Source organism: Liolophura sinensis, chromosome 1 (assembly GCF_032854445.1).
Source record: "Liolophura sinensis isolate JHLJ2023 chromosome 1, CUHK_Ljap_v2, whole genome shotgun sequence".
In the NCBI taxonomy this organism is placed as follows: domain Eukaryota; kingdom Metazoa; phylum Mollusca; class Polyplacophora; order Chitonida; family Chitonidae; genus Liolophura; species Liolophura sinensis.
In genome coordinates, this window is record NC_088295.1 from 57075272 (window position 1) to 57094413 (window position 19142).

The window sequence follows — 19142 nt, forward strand, 5'->3', positions numbered from 1 at the left end:
TCACCTGTCAGGTGTCATGAGTAGAGCGCGCGCTGCACCTGTGTGACACGCGTCAACCAAGTGTCGTCTGGAAAAATTGTCTGGCTCTAGTCTAAGAGAAACCATACTGCCAGATAGGCACAGGTTTTGCTGAATCAAGATGTTTTTCTTTGTGGCGGACAAGGAATTGATCACCTTTTCAAGTAAAACAAGGTAGATAGAACATCATTTTGAAATGTGCGGAACATGCGTTTTTGACTCTTCGTTTTGGAGAAATCTTAAAGGATGAAATTGAAATTTGGTCTCTATACTTAGAACATAGTGGCTTTTGAGCGTGTAAATTTTTAGAAGCTGACGTTAGAGGGTTTCGAAGATATTGAGTGTCAAAGTACAGCCCATTTTTTTTATGCCCACCCAATACATACAAGGACAACAACGTGTGGTGATTTAAATAAGGTTTTATGCTTAGATCATCACCTCATAAGGTGGAGATACCACATGTAGAAGAACTGCACTATTCAAAATACCTGTACGTGTATAGTACAGGTAGGTTATATATACATGTACATCCACAGGTGTCCAGCATTGTTGTCATTTTTAAAGTTACTGTAAAGGATGAGTCATGACATGTCAAACAACTTGTATTCTTTGTTTAGGCCTGACATTCGCCTGTGCATTATAATATTAAATTGTGCATGTACGTGCTTCGACCAACAGTAAAAACTTATGTAGATGCACTTGTCTTGTACATGTCTAACTCCAGTGTAAATTTAAGTAATAAATTAAATTAGGTGTTAATGGCAAAGAAAATAATCAAAATAAATAATGTTTATTTTCATACAACTTAATATGAAAACTTTCCTTGAAGAGGATGGATCGTTGTTGTTGTAGTGTCATAAAATGATATTATTCTCACATGACCTTTAGAGTCTTTAAGAATAGTTCAGTATTAACATCCAGGTCTTTATGCCTGTGTTATGGCCATTGCTTAAAGGATGTCCCAAGTATTAGGTCCCGAAATGAAATAACCAGAATCATGACCAAATGTTAGAAGTCCATGTGTTTGAAATTTGAAAATACCCCCCTGCAGCCTAAATCTCTTTCTTTGCTTGATGCCGTTTAATCCAAATTTGGTGTGGAATGGTAATGACCTTAAACCAAAAATAATTGGAACAAAATACATGTAATAGAGAGTGTGCCCAAATTTATAATAGTTATCAAAAGCTCTGTCAATATTTATACATGTACATTGTAGGAAGTTAACACAACAATATTACAAAGCAGTTATATAAAACAGCTGTACATGTACCAGTATGCGTATTGAAGATGTTTTCCAGTACATGTACCAGTATGCGTATTGAAGAGGTTTTACGGTACATGTATGCGTATTGAAGAGGTTTTCTAGTACATGTATGCGTATTGAAGAGGTTTTTCAATACATGTAGCAGTACATGTATGCCTATTGAAGAGGTTTTCCAGTACATGTACCTGTACATGTATGCGCATTGAAGAGGTTTTCTGGTACATGTACCAGTACATGCATGCGCATTGAAGAGGTTTGCCAGTACATGTATGTGTATTGAAGAGGTTTTCCAGCACATGTACCAGTACATGTATGCGTATTGAAGAGGTTTTCCAGTACATGTATTAGTTTAACCAAGTTGATGTACATGTGCGTGTATATAACATGCTCTATTAACACTGGGATGTTAGACAACCACATTAGTAATGTTCGTTTACCTGCTCATTTGACTGCCATCAAAATGACTGTATACATGTATATATGTATTATACGTAAGTACAGTAAGTGCATGATAAAATGAGCAAATTATCTAGGGAATATTGCATTTGACGTAATAGAGGCTGATAAAACTTGATAGGTGCGGAGTGTGAACTTGTGCACACTGTGTGCGTAGGGTGCAGGACCTGACCACTATGAGAATTTCTCCAGTACAGTGCATTCGGTTATTATGTATTGATGCATGTGTACTTACTTGAAACCTTTCATTTGTTTGCTTCAGTTTTAGTGTTGCTTTTGAACATGTGAGCCATATCCTTGTAGCAGTCTTGTCTTTAGTGCAGACATAAAAAATACATTTATTATTTAACTGGAATACCATGCATGCTATTTAAAGTAGACTTGACATACCAAATTTGACCTAAACATTTACCTCAAGAAGTGCATTTTTACTGTCAAATGACGATCATAAGATAATGCTTTTAGTATAGAAACTTACATCTGCATTCAAAACAAACCTCAAAATATCTTTCTAAAGCGGTAGAACTCAGGTAAAATGAGTAAGTTGAACTTGGGTTAAATTTTAGGCCAAGCAAAGTATGTCTGGTGTTACCAAAGCAGTGGCTCTCTTGTAACACATTTACATGAGAACAATATTCCTGATTTCCTCATAAATTTGTAGGCAAACCAATTAATAAATGGGTTGTAATTTTTCTCTCAAGCTGTCATATGTTTTTAAATTAGGGAAATACATACATGTAAATTAAAAATGTAGTTATTTTGAAACTGGAAGGATGGAAATACTCTACATGCTTGTGGGGTATCAGTTTCTTGCATGTTCTATTTTTTTTTTTTTTACATGTATTGATGTTTAACACATTTCAGTTTTACTTTTAGATATAAGAGAGAATATAAAAGATAAATGTAAATATATATTTAATGTAGATACATATGTGTTTGACTTAACAAGGAAAAGCTGTTCATCTTCTTATATACATACGTCTGCATGTGTGAAAGATAATATCCGATATTTCCTGCGAATATGAAATGATCTATAATGACTTGGGTCTGTAGAGGCGTCAAACTGTCAGTTTTTATGCAAAGAAAACAAAACGTTATAGCTGTGCCTCTAGCAGATACAATTACGATATGCCTGTAGCAAAAATGATACAGTTTTTTTTTCTTTCTCTACAAAAGATCTAAAATTATAGATCTTCTCTGTCTGTTTTCTAAAAATAGACTATCAGAGTTATTTTGGATGGCATTTCTAGGTTCTCTTCTGGTGTAAAACTATAATGAGAGTAGCCATAAATGCTGAAGATAGTCGAATGACAGGCAATAAAGCTTCCACCGGGTCAAGAGACGGTAAAACCTTGTATGGACTCCCAGCTATTGCCCTATCAAAATTACCATTGTCTTTATAAAGGAAGGTAAGAACTGTGAAGAGATCCATTAAAACAGCTTTGCAGAAATTATGCTTTTTTCCATTGTGAAAGAAGATTATTGTGATTCTTCAAGGGTTTAACCGACATATGTATAAAATGATACATGTAATTTGTGGAAGGACCCTCGGGCAAAGTGTCACTTGCACAGTACAGTCTGTAAGTGGTTCTGATACAGACCAATCACATTCCGTGAAACATTTTCCAGTTCTGGCCTATTGTCTTGTGGTTTACAACTACATTTGGAGGTTTGTCTGGTACATTTTATTTGTACTTTGTATCTAATGAGTTGTTATAATTTACCTAGGTGTTTACATGTATACTGAGTAGTGATTTCCCTCCAGCCCATTATTGAAGTAAGATAAACATCAGAATGAGTCATCAAGAGTTCAAAACAGTCAATTTGAAGTTTGAAATATGTTCGCTCAGAAAATGGCAATTGCATCCTGGATTGAACCCTTCATGGTACTAATGTGCTTGTACCTGTTTTATATTGGATTCTTTGCTGGCTCATTCAGACTTCACCCACCCTAAAACGTGACCATTTTTATCTCTTCTAAGTCAAATATTTTTACGTACCTGGTACGAATATATTAATAAATAGGATACAGTAACTGACCTCAAAGTTTCGCCTTGAGTAAGCTGCACATTTTGCCTTGAGTAAGCTGCACATTTTGCCTTGAGTAAGCTGCACATTTTTGCCTTGAGTAAGCTGCACATTTTGCCTGATTCCCATATCTCCTGATATTGATCTTCAGAAGTGGTCAAATGTTGGTTTAAAAAGCAGGAATATATGTTACTACAAGAGTGAAATAGTTTCTTCTAAAAATGAACATGTGGGGGGGGGGGGGTTTGAGCAGTTTACTGTTGTTTTACATGTGACATTGTCTATTTTTATGTACTTCCACTGTTCATTTAATAAACTCACAAAAAGAATTCTGTGGGCATGTTGTGTGTAGACAAAAGGAAAACCGGGACTAATCTGGCTTGCTCGTTTCCCGTTGTAATGGGATGCACACACCTGAGTAGATAATTAACTGAGACACCTGGAACTATAGCCAGTGTAAAAAGTGCCCAGCAGAAACCTTGTGTTCGTGCTGAACTAATTAACCTCTTCAGCATGTCAATCAGACAAGCTAATTAAGAATTACTGGCTTATGTTAGTATTTTGTGAGCAATACTTTCATATATACATGTATATATATATATATGGTTTTACATATAGTATGAACATGTATGTGTGTGTCAAGGCAGTTTAAATTTGCCAGTGTGTTGCCTCCACTCTGTTTAATGTGGCTAAACTCTTTGATTAAGAGATGTATGATCTGAAAACACTTGTGTGCTCGCTCATTTCCAAACAACACAATCAAATCATAATCATATTTTCTGTTGTGTACATGTGTGTGGATGTACCTATGTAGATGTAAAACTATCAATTAGTGCTGAATGTAATGTACATGGTTAAGGTGTGGCCTGTACATACAGGGTGTACAAATTGTATTGCAACCTATGTAGATGTAAAACTATCAATTAGTGCTGAATGTAATGTACATGGTTAAGGTGTGGCCTGTACATACAGGGTGTACAAATTGTATTGCAAGCTTACACGTGCTGTATAAGTTTGTCTGCATCCATGTATCTGTGGGCCTTGCCAAACATCCTGTTCAGATCATTATTCCAAATGTGAGGGAGTGAGTGAGTGAGTGAGTGAGGTTTAACGTCGTACTTAACAATTGTCCAGTCATATTGCGACGAAGGAATCCTTATGGTGTATGTAATGTGCCTCCTTGTTGCAGGATGGATTTCCACCGCCCTTTTATCTAGTGCTGCTTCACTGAGATAACTTACCGAAGGCAAGAAAGCTGCCCCGCCCGAGCCATTATACTGATACGGGTCAACCAGTCGTTGCACTATCCCCTTCATGCTGAATGCCAAATAAGGAAGTTACAACTTCCTCTTTAAAGGCCTTAGGTGTGACTTGACCCAGGATTGACCCTGGATCTACTGCTCCTGTCATCCAAATGTACATGCATGGTTATAAATTACAGCTTACATACATATGCATACAGTACATACAGCACATTTGTTTGTGTTTCTCAGCTTAAGGCCATAGTTAAAAGTGTCAAATTTGGATGGCAGAATATGTGCTGACATTCATTCAATTTTGATTGTTAGTAATTTTTTCTTGTATATTTCAGGCTAGATGGGAAGAATGTAGTGGTTTTAAAAACTGAAAAGTGCCTGGGCCCCATGACAGCTATGTGCACAGATCTCCATGACAAGCAACTATGGCTCAGGTGATTGGCTAACATTCAGCAGTAACCATGCCAGCATTATGAGACGATGAAGGTGATTGGTGGATAAGATAGTGTGGCGGAGAGTGTTCCCATGAGTCTGTGCCACACTATAACATGTCTGTGCTACGAAATGTATTCGGGGGCTGTGTAGCAGACAGAAGTACCGAGGCCCTTAGACAACAGAAGTAAGTATCTGACAAGTGAAATTTCTTCTTTTTAAACACGCTGAAAATCCATCAAAGAATATTGTATGATAAGTGAAAATATGACTTTGAGATATAGCCAAATGAATTGTCCTGTTGTACGTGTAGATCTGAATTTCAAACTGATATTTGAGAAAAGTATAACCTAAAATTTAAATGTTGAAGTATGATTGTATACCAGGCTTGTTAAATTATTTGCTTTATATACGGGAATATTTTACACGTGACCTTTCAGATAGGATTCGGATGACTTTGTGAAATACAGGTCTCTGTTAAACTTATATTTGAATCATTTGTATTTAAATTTGACATGACTATTTTGTCTGAATTTTCGAACTACTTAATTGTCTGTTTTTGTGTGCTTTCTGTTACTGTACTAGGATTAAATTTGGAGTACCCCTCCAGGCGGCGTTGAAGAATGGCTTCCCTCCAAGACCCCTGGTGGTGAGTTTTGTCATCAAGAAAACACCACTCAGAGTTTGCTTAGCTCCTCTTGCATAAATTTGGTTTTCCTCTCTGCATTTTGCACTCTGTATTGTTGTGTATTTTAATGTGGCAGGAAGGATGTTAGCAAAAAGTCTGTTGCACAATTTTAGCAGAGTTACTTCCCTTTTTTGTAATATTCTTTGAATCAACCTTTTCACCAGCATCACTTCAGAATTACCTCTGAGAGTTTAAGATGCTTACTCTTAAAATTTCAGGTAGTATTATTAAGCTTTACCATGTCTTAGGCTTTGACAATTAATCAAAATATTAAATACTGATTTATACCATTTTTCAGTGGGCGCTTTGAGCTGTCTTTGTTGCATATCCTGACGGAAGATATAAATATCTGGGTTTGTTTCAGATATCTAACCAGAAACTCATACTGTGTTAGCATCAGATTTTATCAATAAGTGCTATTTGTTTGAAATAAAATGATTATGTACTACATCCTCTGTTGACTTTTGCCTTCATAGGAGCTATTGGCCTACATTGCCAAGGAAGGGGTGACTACCATGGACTTATTTCGAAGACCTGGGAACCCCAATGATCTGAGGCGCATTGTAAAGAGACTGTCTGAAGGGAAGCCAGTCATTCTGTCGAATTACAATTTTTATACTCTGGCATCTGTAGTTAAGGTAATGTATGTTTACTAAGAGGCAGAGCATAACAGCGATTTCCTACTTCGATATGCTGAATAGTTTGCCATATACTACCGGTAACGACCTTTTGCGGAAGGAAACAAAGTGCCACTGTAATGGCACATATGTAACAAGCTTCAGTGAATTTGTTGCTTAAGCATACGGCATTCAATATAGTATGAACAGACTTTATTGTACCCAGATTGGAAACACGACGTTTCGATGTAGTTACTAACATCGTTATCATGTAAATTACTTGTTAGTAACTACATCGGAACGTCGTGTTAATAAACTAAGAAGCTGTATATCCATAAGAATGCCTTGCTCAGTGTACTTTCATCCCAAATTCTAAATGCCACTCAAACAGGTTAATATCTGTTACCTGACTAGTTCTTTCCCCTAAATTAATAAAGCTTTACATGTAAGTCCACATGTACTATCTTTTCTAAACTTGAAACCATACAGTCATGTCAAATTATGATAACCCTCTTTCGTAAATTATTTCATTTAACTTTCATTTAACCAGTTGCTATAAAGGAGACTGGAGAGTTACTATTGTGATGTTTATCAGTCTGTTTTTGTCTTTTTCTTGACTTAGAAATTCTTACTACGGATACCAGAAGGTGTGTTCGGGCCTGAGGGCGAGGAACGTCTTTTACAAGTGCTTTCATTAGCTCATACTATCGACCAATATGAAGCAGTTCATCAGTAAGTGCTAATTTAGTGTATTTCTTCAAACTTAGAGTGCATATATAAGCATATTCAAGGAGGATTCATTTTTGAAGATTGTACAACCTATATACCTTGGCAAGCCCAGAAAATTATGAATGTCTATATGATGTTTATGTTTTGTTTTTTGTGTGTGTTTTTCTTTACAAAATAAGGACATATGTAATAAATTTCCCCTTAAAGTTTGTGGTCTAATATTTCACAGATTTGATTTGTGTCGGTTAATGCAGCCATTCTAAATAAGATTTTCAAGATAACCATACTCGTTCATGTAAGGCGCCTTGTTGGCTCAGATGGTTTATTCCACTAACTCTGGTTTCCTGCTCAGCATAAGTAGGAAACGTTGCACTGGCTTGGGGGCAAGTGATTTAGTCTTGAGCCAGCTCTGATTCACATTTTCAATGGGAAGTGATTTTGTATTTTAGCTTACATCTTCTGGTGCTCTTCAAAAGCCTGTAATATATGTTAATATTGAAATGTTTTGTGTTGCAGATTCATCAATTCATTAAGTACAGGTCATCAGCAGTTGTTATCATTGTTATTTGGGACGTGGTTTCGCATCGTCAACCATTCAGATATCAACTCCATGTCGGCTGAAGCGCTGTCTCGCAGTGTGGCTGGCAGTATGTTCCATACATGTGCAGAGGACCCGGAAAAGGTCACCAAAGCCAGCCAAATCATGCAAATCTTAATTGACAATTTTGGTGTGGCCAGCATGTTTGGTGAACAAAATATAAACTATTTTGCTGAGACCACTCGGACAGGGCTACATGTCCGGGAGCGATTTCGCTACCAGTACAATTACCCTCCCGAAGAAATTCTACCTCGTAAGTATGCCTTCTGTATTCTGTATATTTTCCCTCTTTGTCGAGAATTCTGTAGTGATTTGTCGTCTACTGAGAAAATATGTGTATTTACCTTTATGCTGTCATCCTAGTCTTTTTCTGCATTTGCCTTTAAATGTGAGAAAGCTTAATTGTTCGGCAAGCTCTTAGAAATAGGGCCTTTTCTGATATTACAGTGGAACCTATGATTGATCATGATCCACATGAATGCAGTATGTCAAAGGGTGAGTTATTCCCCCTGTCTGCATTTCACCCCCCACCAGGTGTTCTCTTTGTTGATCCCACATCTGACACCAGATTTTGTGGCTAAAAAGAAGTGTTCACAGGGACTGAGATTCTGTTGGCCTATGATTTGTAGTGCACTTTAAAATAAATTTTCAGCTAAAAGGTAAATAATTCACACTCTTTATTAAGTGAGCAGATGCAGAATTCCAAAACTAGTTTATTTTAGTCATTAGGTTTTGTTTTTTTTATTCATTCAAGACAGATTATAGGCATCACATGCATATATTTATAGACTTTATTCAGCTATTCAGGGGAGAATGCTGTGTTAAGGTATGTTGAACAAATTGGTCATAGCCTATAAGCCATATTCACATAACAGATTGGGAAACGCCCATCAATACAACCTTCTTGTGCATGCATGGCTTAGCACAGCATTTTCTCCTGATTAGATGAATGTGGCCTATAAATGACACATGCGTTGGAAACTTAGGAGTTTTAATGTGTCAGTAAATGTGGTTTCAAGAAAAAGAATGCCTTTTCCAAATTTTGTGTCTGATTTTTTTTATAGGGTTAGATTATTTCACTTTATAATCTGCCTGGTGTGTTTTGCATCCAGTGTAGTTCATTTTGAGGATGGTGCCCGTTTGTTCAAAGTTTAACCAGATGTGTCTTACTTTAGTTCATCGCTGTGTTACATGTACCCGCATAACTGCATACATGGCAACTGTAGTAGTTTAGTTGTAATGATTGTACATTTATTTACTAATTTTACATTTACATATGTGCAAAAGCATGCTTACAACAACAACAAAAAAAACAAGCAAACTAATACTGAGTCATTGGTTGACTTTTGGTTGTAGTTTAAAACTTACACATACATTCATGCAATGGAGATGCATTGCTTAAAACATTCTAGTTACATGTAGAATGTAAAATGTAACTAGCAAACTGGTGTTGGACATCATTTACTGTACAGGAAGTTTAACATCAACTCCTTGGCAACTGAATTACACAGAAAACTATATTAATAATAGAAAGTACATCTCGCTACTTTACTAGATTTACTTTATATTAGACTAGTCAAAAAAGAACCATTACTTGATTGTTAAAAAAGGAAGTTATTTAGCACACTTTAATTAGCTTTAGTGAAGATAATCTGATTAAGACAGTCTTATACCTGTGCATACCTGAGTTTAAACTTATTGGCTTTGATCTTTCAGCTGCTGAATTAAATGAGCCCTAACTGATTTTCTTCATTTTTTTACTAGGGAGCTAAAACTAATATTTTTTTTTTGTGTTGGAAATTAACGACTGATTAAGATGACATAAGTACTATGCATTACACACTGTGCCATCACAGCCCCGTTTAAAGTTAGGATTATTTGAGAAAAAATGAGCAAATTTCATGGGTGGGCACACATCTGTGGCTTTACCTGGGCTGTTTGAATAGATCACAAAAGGACAGTGAATAGATAAATATCTATTTCAGATGGTTTGTGGGGAAGGCAAATTATTTTGCTCCTGGCTTCTTATTTTTTTTTTTTTTTTTTTTCAAAGCCTGATACTCGGCTACAAATCATTCAGTTGAAAAAACTTAATAGCATATGTGTTGTTAGAGATGAAATAAGCAGAATTTTCTCGGGATGCTAGAAATATTTCTATTCATGGAATTAAAAATGTTAGGTTCTCTTGGTGTTTTGCTCTGCAGGAGGGCAATTTTGTAATTGTAGTTGCACAGCTTATTAATAACCCCACTATTTCACTGGTACCAAAAGGTACCTGATTGGAATCGGACCAGAGTGTAATTCTGATGATAGCCAGCACTACTTGCAGTGTAAAGTTAAATCTGTCAAAAGATTTAAATTAAAAGTGGTGTCATGAAGTTAGAATTCACTAATTTCATCTTAAGCTGCTCTAATTAGCTGTACTACTTAGCTACATGCACAAGGAACAATGCTGAACACTGTGCTTGACTCATAGCCAAATTTTTCAAAGGGTGAGTTATTCCCCCCTGTGTCCAACTCACCCCACCAGGTGTTTTTTTTTATGTATCCCACTTCTGACTCCAAATGTTGTTACAAAATAAATACCCACTAAGATTAAAATGAGGCTTTTTTAAATTGTCTAGGTGCAGTTTATGCAGCAAATTGCCTAATTTAAACCTGTTGTTGTGATATTTTTTCCCCCTTCTTTTCATCCTCCTACATTACTCCAGTCTCACTAAGAGTAGTCATATTTTTATATTTACAACTCTTAGTTTTGTTGGACTTGCATGTCTTTTGACTCTCTGATTTTTGTGATCTTACTGTAATTTTAATGCTAAGTTATAGTTCACTTGCGGTTCGAATCCTGTTAATCTCTACCTTTAACCTTTTCTCACAGCATGTAATTTATCTCTGTTTTTTTTTCTTTCTTAATTTTATGATCTATTATTATTTTTTTACACTGAGTATGTCTTTCACGTAAGAGTTATTCCCCCTGTGTCCACTGCACGATTCTGTTTTTGCTTCTGGCATGTATAGGAGAGAAGTCACTTGGATGGTTTGCCTTACTCTTACAAGAGGAGGCAAACAAGCATGGTTTCAGTCTGACAAAGAATGGTAAGACCAAACCAAACTAACTGTAAGACCCCATTACAGCTTGTTGAGAGGTAGCCCAGCCTTTGACATCTAATAGCTTTAGATGCACATACCTGTACATGTAGCATGTGTGGTAGCCTATGCATAGTTCTGTACTCTGTTGCTTTGTTCCTCATTGGTGTCACAAGTTCAAATCTGTCTCTAATTCTTATAGTGTTTTTTGTGAAGTACTAAATTCTACAGTAAAAAAATTTGTGGAGGTGGAACAATGCTTTCTTCTGACCTTTCGAACATTTCATTTTACCCATGGTGCATTTTGATGCTGTACTCTTGATAAAATCACTTAAATTTGTATATGGAAAAATTTGATGGACTTAATGTGTTCAGATTCTAATAACCAAGTCGCTGTGAGTCTAAAGCAGCTGACAAAAAAAAAAAAAAGAGTCTGGCTCATTGCAAAGTGTTAAACTCGTACTGATAATTCAGTTGTGAACAGAGCAGAAGAAAATTTGCTAAAAAGCACTATTGATAGAGATATTGATGGATTTATAACCTTTTACGGATGAAGCATGAGAGTTTGTAGTCAAGAACTACCTGAGCCGCATGATAACCTGCCTGAGACACCTACTCCCCTGCTTGGTTCTAGTTTGTGCGTGTAATCCAACAAAATGTCCTTGTACTACATTCAGTGTTTACTAGCAGGAATAAAACTGTAAAGTAGGCCTTGTGTTTACAGCAGTGGATAAAAAACCTGAACTTTGCTCTAAGTAGTTACATTTCTGTCCAATTCAAGGATATTTTTCCAAAGACAAGGCCGTGTAGAGCTAATTTTGACTAATAGAGGTACATGTGATTTCGTTGAAATTTCTTCTGTTCTAATATAGGTAGTTTTTTTTCTGTACCAATACTGTACTAACTTTAGAAGCACAAATTAGGTTTAAAATATGTTAAGTCAGTGTGTTGACTAGATTCTAAGCCAAGTGACTGCTCAAAAAATCTGACATGCTTTTTCTCTCTCTTTTTTGGTTTGCTTTTTAATGATGTAGCAGTAGAAAGATGCTTTTTTTTTCTGAATGCACACTTCCTTAATCTGCCATTCTATTGACATTCACTTTAAAATTAAAATCAAATGGGTTAACTCTAACTTTTTAGGTCTGACAACAACCTGCGGATGGTCGTGGGTTTCCCCCGGGATCTGCCGGGTTTCCTCCCACCATAATGCTGGCCGCCGTGATATATTCTGAAATATATATATATATATATATAAATAAGTGAAGTATTCTTGAGTACGGCGTAAAACACAAATCAAATAAATAAATAAATAAATCTAGCTTTTTGTTTACACTGTATTGTGCTTTGTACTCTTATTGAAAGATCATTTGATCAGTTGGCTCAATCAAAAACACATCACTTAAGTTGAAATGATACCCTTCTACATACGTCAAGGAAGTATCACCTGTTGTATGGTAATTAATATTAATAAATATTATTGTACTAATAAGTATACATTCTTCTTGAGTACATATACATTAAGAATATCACAGGAATCTTCTATATGTGTACATTTTTTGTGGATATATCAAAATTGTTGTAAAGTATACAAATACCGGAATCTCTCATCCTTTCTGCACATGAAGGTGCCAATTTCATTGAGATTTATGTACCCCCTTTTTTTTTTTGGATTTTGGAGATAAAACAACTCTGTTTGGGTTGGCCAATTTCAGGGCTTCACAAAAAGTATAATTTTATAAGCCTACCCAGAATAATGCCCTAAGAATATGTGTAAAGAAACATCTCGCAAAAATGCAAAAAGTTTGAAGAATTACAGTTTATGTACATGACAAGTCCACATGCTACTTGCTTTTGAACCACATCAGCATTTATTAAAGTATCAAGGAGTCATTCCTTTCCCCCATGTAGTATTTTCCAGAATTATGCATTTTTTGTACCGTGTGTAGATACGGCATGTTTTCATTCTCCCCCTTTTATGTGTTTTTTTTTTCCTTGGATTGTGATGGATTGAAATCTTGCATCTACTCCAGTCATGTAAACCAACATTTATACTGAGTTGTTGGTATATTTATTTATTTATGTGATTAGTGCTTTATGCCGTACTCAAGAATATTTCACTTATACGATGGTGGCCAGCATTATGGTGGGAAGAAACTTGGCACAGCCCCGGGGAACCCACAACTATCCGCAGGTTGTTGCTAGACCTTCCCACTTACGGCTGGAGAAGAAGCTAGCATGAGCTAGTTGTTGGTATAAGTAAGGATTGCAATTCATGTTCTTTAGTTATGTAACAAATTCTAATTTTTTAAATTTACCATCAAAGCCGGGTTAGTGTTTGTTGAATGGTAGTTCCAAAATTTTGTGACCACTTACCCTTGACAATGGAAACAGCTTTGTTTCAAATCCAGCTCTGTCTCCCTTTGGCTATGAGGTTTGTGAGGTGACTGGCTAGTCTTGCAAAATCTCATACTGTTTCAAGTTACCTGTGGTCCGGTGGACAGTCTGGCATTAAACAGAACTGTGAAATATGTAAAGATGGTCACAAAAGGAAATCGATCAAGCAGTAAGAATTTACTTCTGTCATCTTTTTGAATAGCTTATTGTTGTTGGTGATTTGAAAATTTTGAATGGTTGCAATACCAGACTGTCCGGAGACAGGGTTCTGTAACTGCGAGACTATTGTCTGAGAAGATATGTTTATGTATTACGAAGATAGTGTTAGACATAAGTGAAATAAAGATATTTAAATAATAAGTCAAAGGAAGCCAGTAACCCTTCTTACATATGTTAAATTTCATATCCTCAACTGCAGTCCACAACATAAAATATTTCTTGAATGAAGTATTAAAAGGTTGGCTTCTGTAGAATAAGTTAAATGTTGGCTTTTGACAAAAAAATATTCTGAGAATCTGATGTTTGATATGTTTATCATTGTGTAATATAATATACAGTGCATGTAAATATAAATACTTACGTTATGTAATTTTTGTTCATGTTATATGTACAAATGTACTATATGTAAATTTCTCACGTGTACATGTATATTAATCATGTAGCATTATTAAAAGGATAGAAGATTCCATTTACTACTGTTAAAAGTGAATTAAATGGAGATTCAAAATTTTTTTTTAGTATTTGGTGAACACAGGAAATCAAAAACTACACGATCAGTTTCATTGTGCAATGGGGTATTAATTTATATAAAATTTACAGAAAAAATGTATAAGTACATAAAGGATCAGAGAAGCTGTAATCAGTGTTGAAGTTAATGTGCATTTTGGTATTCAAAGTTAACTAACCATATTGAGAAATTATCTGAAATATCCAAGGATAGCTTTGAAATGGTTATAAAAAGATCTGGTGTAGGGGACCAGCTTGCCTAATTGCTTTCTTGTGTCCATGTTCGGTTTTAAAAGTACATGTTTGTAAGTGTACTTGGTATTTTGAAGAGGAAAAATTCACCATAGAATGCTGGTGTTTTTTTCGAGATTTGGTATGGCCATGGTTTGTGTATGTATAGACATATACATGTATGTCTATCCTGGAATAATGGAGGCTCTGGCTACTGAAGCAATGTTGCTATGCAAGCTTGTGATAAATGACTGGCAGGGCTAAGTTCAGCTTAATTTAAGCAATACCTTGTCAGATTTGTTTTGGTTTCATGCACATTGCCATTTAAGCCCTTTAAGAACCAGTAGGCGTCAGTTCAACTTTCAACCTCAATTCAGCCACATGGGTTTTAGTGGAATTCCATTCCATTTGATTTTGTGCTTGTCCATGCTAAGCATTTCACCAGTTTGTATGTTGCAGAGTTGTTCCCCTTGTTTGGATTCCTTTTGACATACATGTGTTGAATGCTAGAAAGAATCTTTTTTGGCATATGATTACATTCATTTTACATGAACTGTTTTGTGATTAGATAAAACTGTTTGTGGATCAGCATGTGATTTATATGCATGTCATTGGATGAAAATATGCATACCAAAATTCATATGCAATTGAATCAAATGTTTTAAATTATGAGAAAACTTTTCAAAACTGTCTTATAACTGTATCACACGTTTCAATTTTTCTGCTAAAAAATTTTCTTGATTCTTGTCCTTAGATAATTCGTACATGTATTGATACTTTCAAATTTATTTATATGTGGTAATATGGGATATTTATTTTTTGATCTTTTCACTCTCTCTTTCATCTCGTTTTTGAGTTTCTCTAGCAACGCAAGTCACATTTAATGATTTTTTTTTTCAACTCTCCCGATGTATTTAATCACGCCTTTTCGTTCATTTAATGGTGTCTATTTTTTTTATCGGTGTACACAGCTATTACAGAAGATGAATTTTATCACGATCGAACGGCAGCACAGATCCATGGTGGTTGCCGTGGAGACAGCATAAGTCCTGAGCGAGACTTCCACGAAGATGAGGACATGCAGATAGATTTATCACACCCGCTGACGTGTCAGAGTGAGGCTCAGCTTGTAATCACTGTTACCACGGCGTCAGCACCTGAAGTCTCCATGTTACCCTCGCCAGAAGTCAGCAAGGTGAGGCAACTCTTCCCACTACACAAAGAAATAATATGTCCGGGGCCGATTTCATGCAACACTTTAGTAACTTGAGTCAAAATTCTGAAGTTTTGGCCTAAGAAAAGGTTCATATCCCCAAAAAGTTGCTTATTAGGCATACCAGATTTCAACTCCCAAGTTCCAACAGCTGGCGTTAAAATCAGATTTAACATTTTGACATATCACAGTCAGCTTTATGGAATCCCTATGCACTGAATAGCTCAATTGTTAGAGTGGTGGAGTCCTAGGCCTATGGCGTGAACTCAGTTCTCACTTGAGCCAGTATCTTCACTGGTCTTGAGGTTTTACCTTAGTGACGGAAATTCTGTGTATTTTGGTGCATTCTCTGATGATGTTGATGATAGTAACTGGCAACTGGCCCTCGTTCACAACATAACACTTAAATACTTGCCACTCATTTGTTGCAGCGACCCAAGTCCTTGGAAGACAATCTTAATGATGTCAAGACTCTATATCAAACAAAAAGCTTGAGTCGTTTTAACTCAGTGAAACGGAAGCAACTTGAGCGCTTACGCCAGCGTTCTGATTGGTTCCTGGGGCCAGGCAGCAGTCGGAGCCAGAGCGAGGGCTATCATCACACGGAGAGTCCTCAGACCACAACTATCCTCATTGAGGACCGGCAGAACAACTCTGCCAACTCCGTTACAAAGGCGGCGTCTGAGGGCACAGTGCTCGACGTCCTTGGCTCCGATGCCGACAGTGTGTTTACGGACGGTACCAGTCGGAGTGAGTCGCCCGCGTCTGAACCCATCCACTCCCGCCACCGGGAGAAGCATGACATCATAAACAGTGACATGATGGCGGACATGTCCGAAAAAGAGGAGTGTCACGGCTCCAGAAAAATCACAGAGGAAGACTTAACAGAAACGGACGTTCGCTGTTACCTTCTGGAACATTCGTACGGGGGCGACCCGTCATAGTACAGATCGTACGACGTGTGTTTTCTTTTTTTTTTTTTCTTTTGTACGTGTGGATGTGCACAGGTTGAATGTTTACCTTTATCTGTCACCATTTGGACGCTGTTTGTCTGTCACCGGGGATATATCTTGGGAGAACACACCAAAATGCGCTACAATATGTGTATATACATGCACTGTACAGGTAGTGATCATATGTCCAGCCTTCATTCCCCCCTTTTTATGAGCAATGGATATGTGCTTTTAGTTTTTCTTGACTGAACTACTCAGGAAGACAGGGTCCAAAGGTTGTTCACTCATCCCATCCAGTGTACGAATCGTAGTACCTGCTGTCTCCCTCACATACCCAGATGATGTGGTTATATACATGTCATTTTCAATGGCACATATTGGTCATATTTTTTAATTCCTGTTAAGTTAGGGGATTGGCAATGCTTTCCATCATGGTGCAATTTGTTTTAATCACATACAGAAATATAAATAAATATATATATATATACTGTTATATATATATATTGCAATTTTTTTCACACAAGAATATATACCCATTTTTAGAATATAATTATGAATTTCTTTTTAATTTATGAAAGTAGAGAATAGTATGCAATGTTTATTTTATGAAGCTTTGGTAGACTTTAGCATGGAAGTATTCGGCTTTTTTCTTTGTTGTTTATGTTGCCATCTTTTTTTCATAGGACCGTGTATATTTTTTGCAGTCTGGTGTAAGGTTATTTTTTTGTTTAGGTTGATGTGAATTTCTTTGTTATTTGTCTTGGTGGACAGATTTGATTTGTAGATATTTGCTGTTTGGTGTGTACAGTTATCTTGAAGGTAAATGTAAATTTTGTTGTCTTCACTGACTTGAATTTTATTTTTTAGACTTATGTGGGAATGGATCAGAGGTTTCAACGAGAGGGTGTAGTTGGCAGTACAAGTGTTAATACTCATTTGTACTCCGTTTTCCATGTCATTATTTTATGTGCCCATCTCAATTCTTGCGTAAGTCATCATTCATTTGTATTATTTTCTTTCCTTTGTTGTTAGTATTAATTTTCTGTACATACATATACATGCTGTATTATTTCATGTCAAAGATTAGGCTAGTGGTATTTTACCTCAACAGTGACCTTTACAGGCTGTAAACATTTTTGGAGTTGCCTCCCTTTGGTAAAGTAGTATTACAAAGAGTCCAGTGTATTGCTTGCTATACATACTGTAAAGTAGCCTTGCTTTGTTTGCTCAGTTTAATGTGGACATACTTCTTTAGGTTTTATTTATGTTGAATATTCTTCATTGGTGGATGAAGTGTGTAGGTATTTATGTGTAAACAAACTCTTAACTTGCTCTTGAAACACCAAATGGCCGCCTTGTCATGATGCAAGCGCTTTACTTTGTAAGTATTAGTGTAACGCTTTCCCCAGCTGTGGACCCAATTCCATCAGTATTTTTCGGTATATTACATTCCCTGAAGATTACTAGAACTGTACCCAGACGTGTTTTTACAGAGCTCCCTCTGTGTATGAAGAACTATTTTTATCCTGTGCTGAATTTCAGCTGTCAAACTGACCAGTTATATCCATATCATGTCATTGTACTAGCTGTAAAATAGCATTTTGTATGTGACCCTCAGCAAGCTGCACCTGTGAATGTTAGCTATGTCTGAATGCAAAGGCCAAGGGTTATTCCATAGAAAGTCTGGGGCTGCATGCACGTGTAGTTTCCATAGTGACCATTCTCATGTGAATTTATGCAATTTTTCAAAGATTGATCAATGAACGAGGTTATCCCTTCTATAAGCTGACATCTTTTCAGATAGCATGTTCATTAAACAAACCCAGGCGAAGTATCTTTATTTTTGTTTTCCTTTTTTTTTAAGGTCATGATGAAATGACAACATTTGCAGAAGTCTTATTCAAGGTTTTACCATCATTGGCACACATTAGTTTAAAGTTATTTGACTTGTGCGTTAGTATGTAAACCCACATCTACTCATGTTCTTAAACGTCTTGATAGTATGCTTTTAAGTGGCATCACATTTAAAGAAGTTTTTGGAATGGTTTTTAAAGATTCTTTTGTAATACATTTCCCATGATACACTATAGTTCAAGGTGTCTTAAAAACAGCACTAAATGTTGTGATTTCTGTTGACTAGTGAACAGTGAAACACATAAAAACACCTACAGACAAACCATGCGCAGTGCAAGGATACATGTGTATACCCCAGATTCCCCATCTTTTCACCTGTAGAGAAGGTGTTTATTCTGTCATATTTTGACACTATTATTGGGTCTGGATTTAACAAAATAACACTTTCCTCGAGGCTCTGAAGTTTGCCAATTCTGCCGATGATGTCCAATGTAGTCGTATCTCCATGTTCAGTAGTTTGGAGGAATAAATTGCATTTTCATGCAGCTTGCTTTTTCAATGTTTGAGGATTTAGGACAGCTAATGTATGTGCTGTAAC

General features: G+C 36.3%; 1 protein-coding gene across 1 annotated transcript in view; it reads left to right on the plus strand.

Annotated features, from left to right (window-relative positions):
* LOC135482216 (uncharacterized) overlaps positions 1-17096 on the plus strand; it is a 43481-nt gene extending 26385 nt beyond the window's left edge. The window contains exons 2-8 of the mRNA XM_064762085.1: positions 5358-5641; positions 6040-6103; positions 6619-6780; positions 7382-7491; positions 8005-8339; positions 15496-15719; positions 16169-17096. Of these exons, the coding sequence (XP_064618155.1) occupies positions 5571-5641; positions 6040-6103; positions 6619-6780; positions 7382-7491; positions 8005-8339; positions 15496-15719; positions 16169-16681 (1479 nt within the window). The 5' untranslated portion in view covers positions 5358-5570 and the 3' untranslated portion in view covers positions 16682-17096. The remainder of the gene's footprint in view (positions 1-5357; positions 5642-6039; positions 6104-6618; positions 6781-7381; positions 7492-8004; positions 8340-15495; positions 15720-16168) is intronic.
* Positions 17097-19142: the final 2046 nt, after the last annotated feature.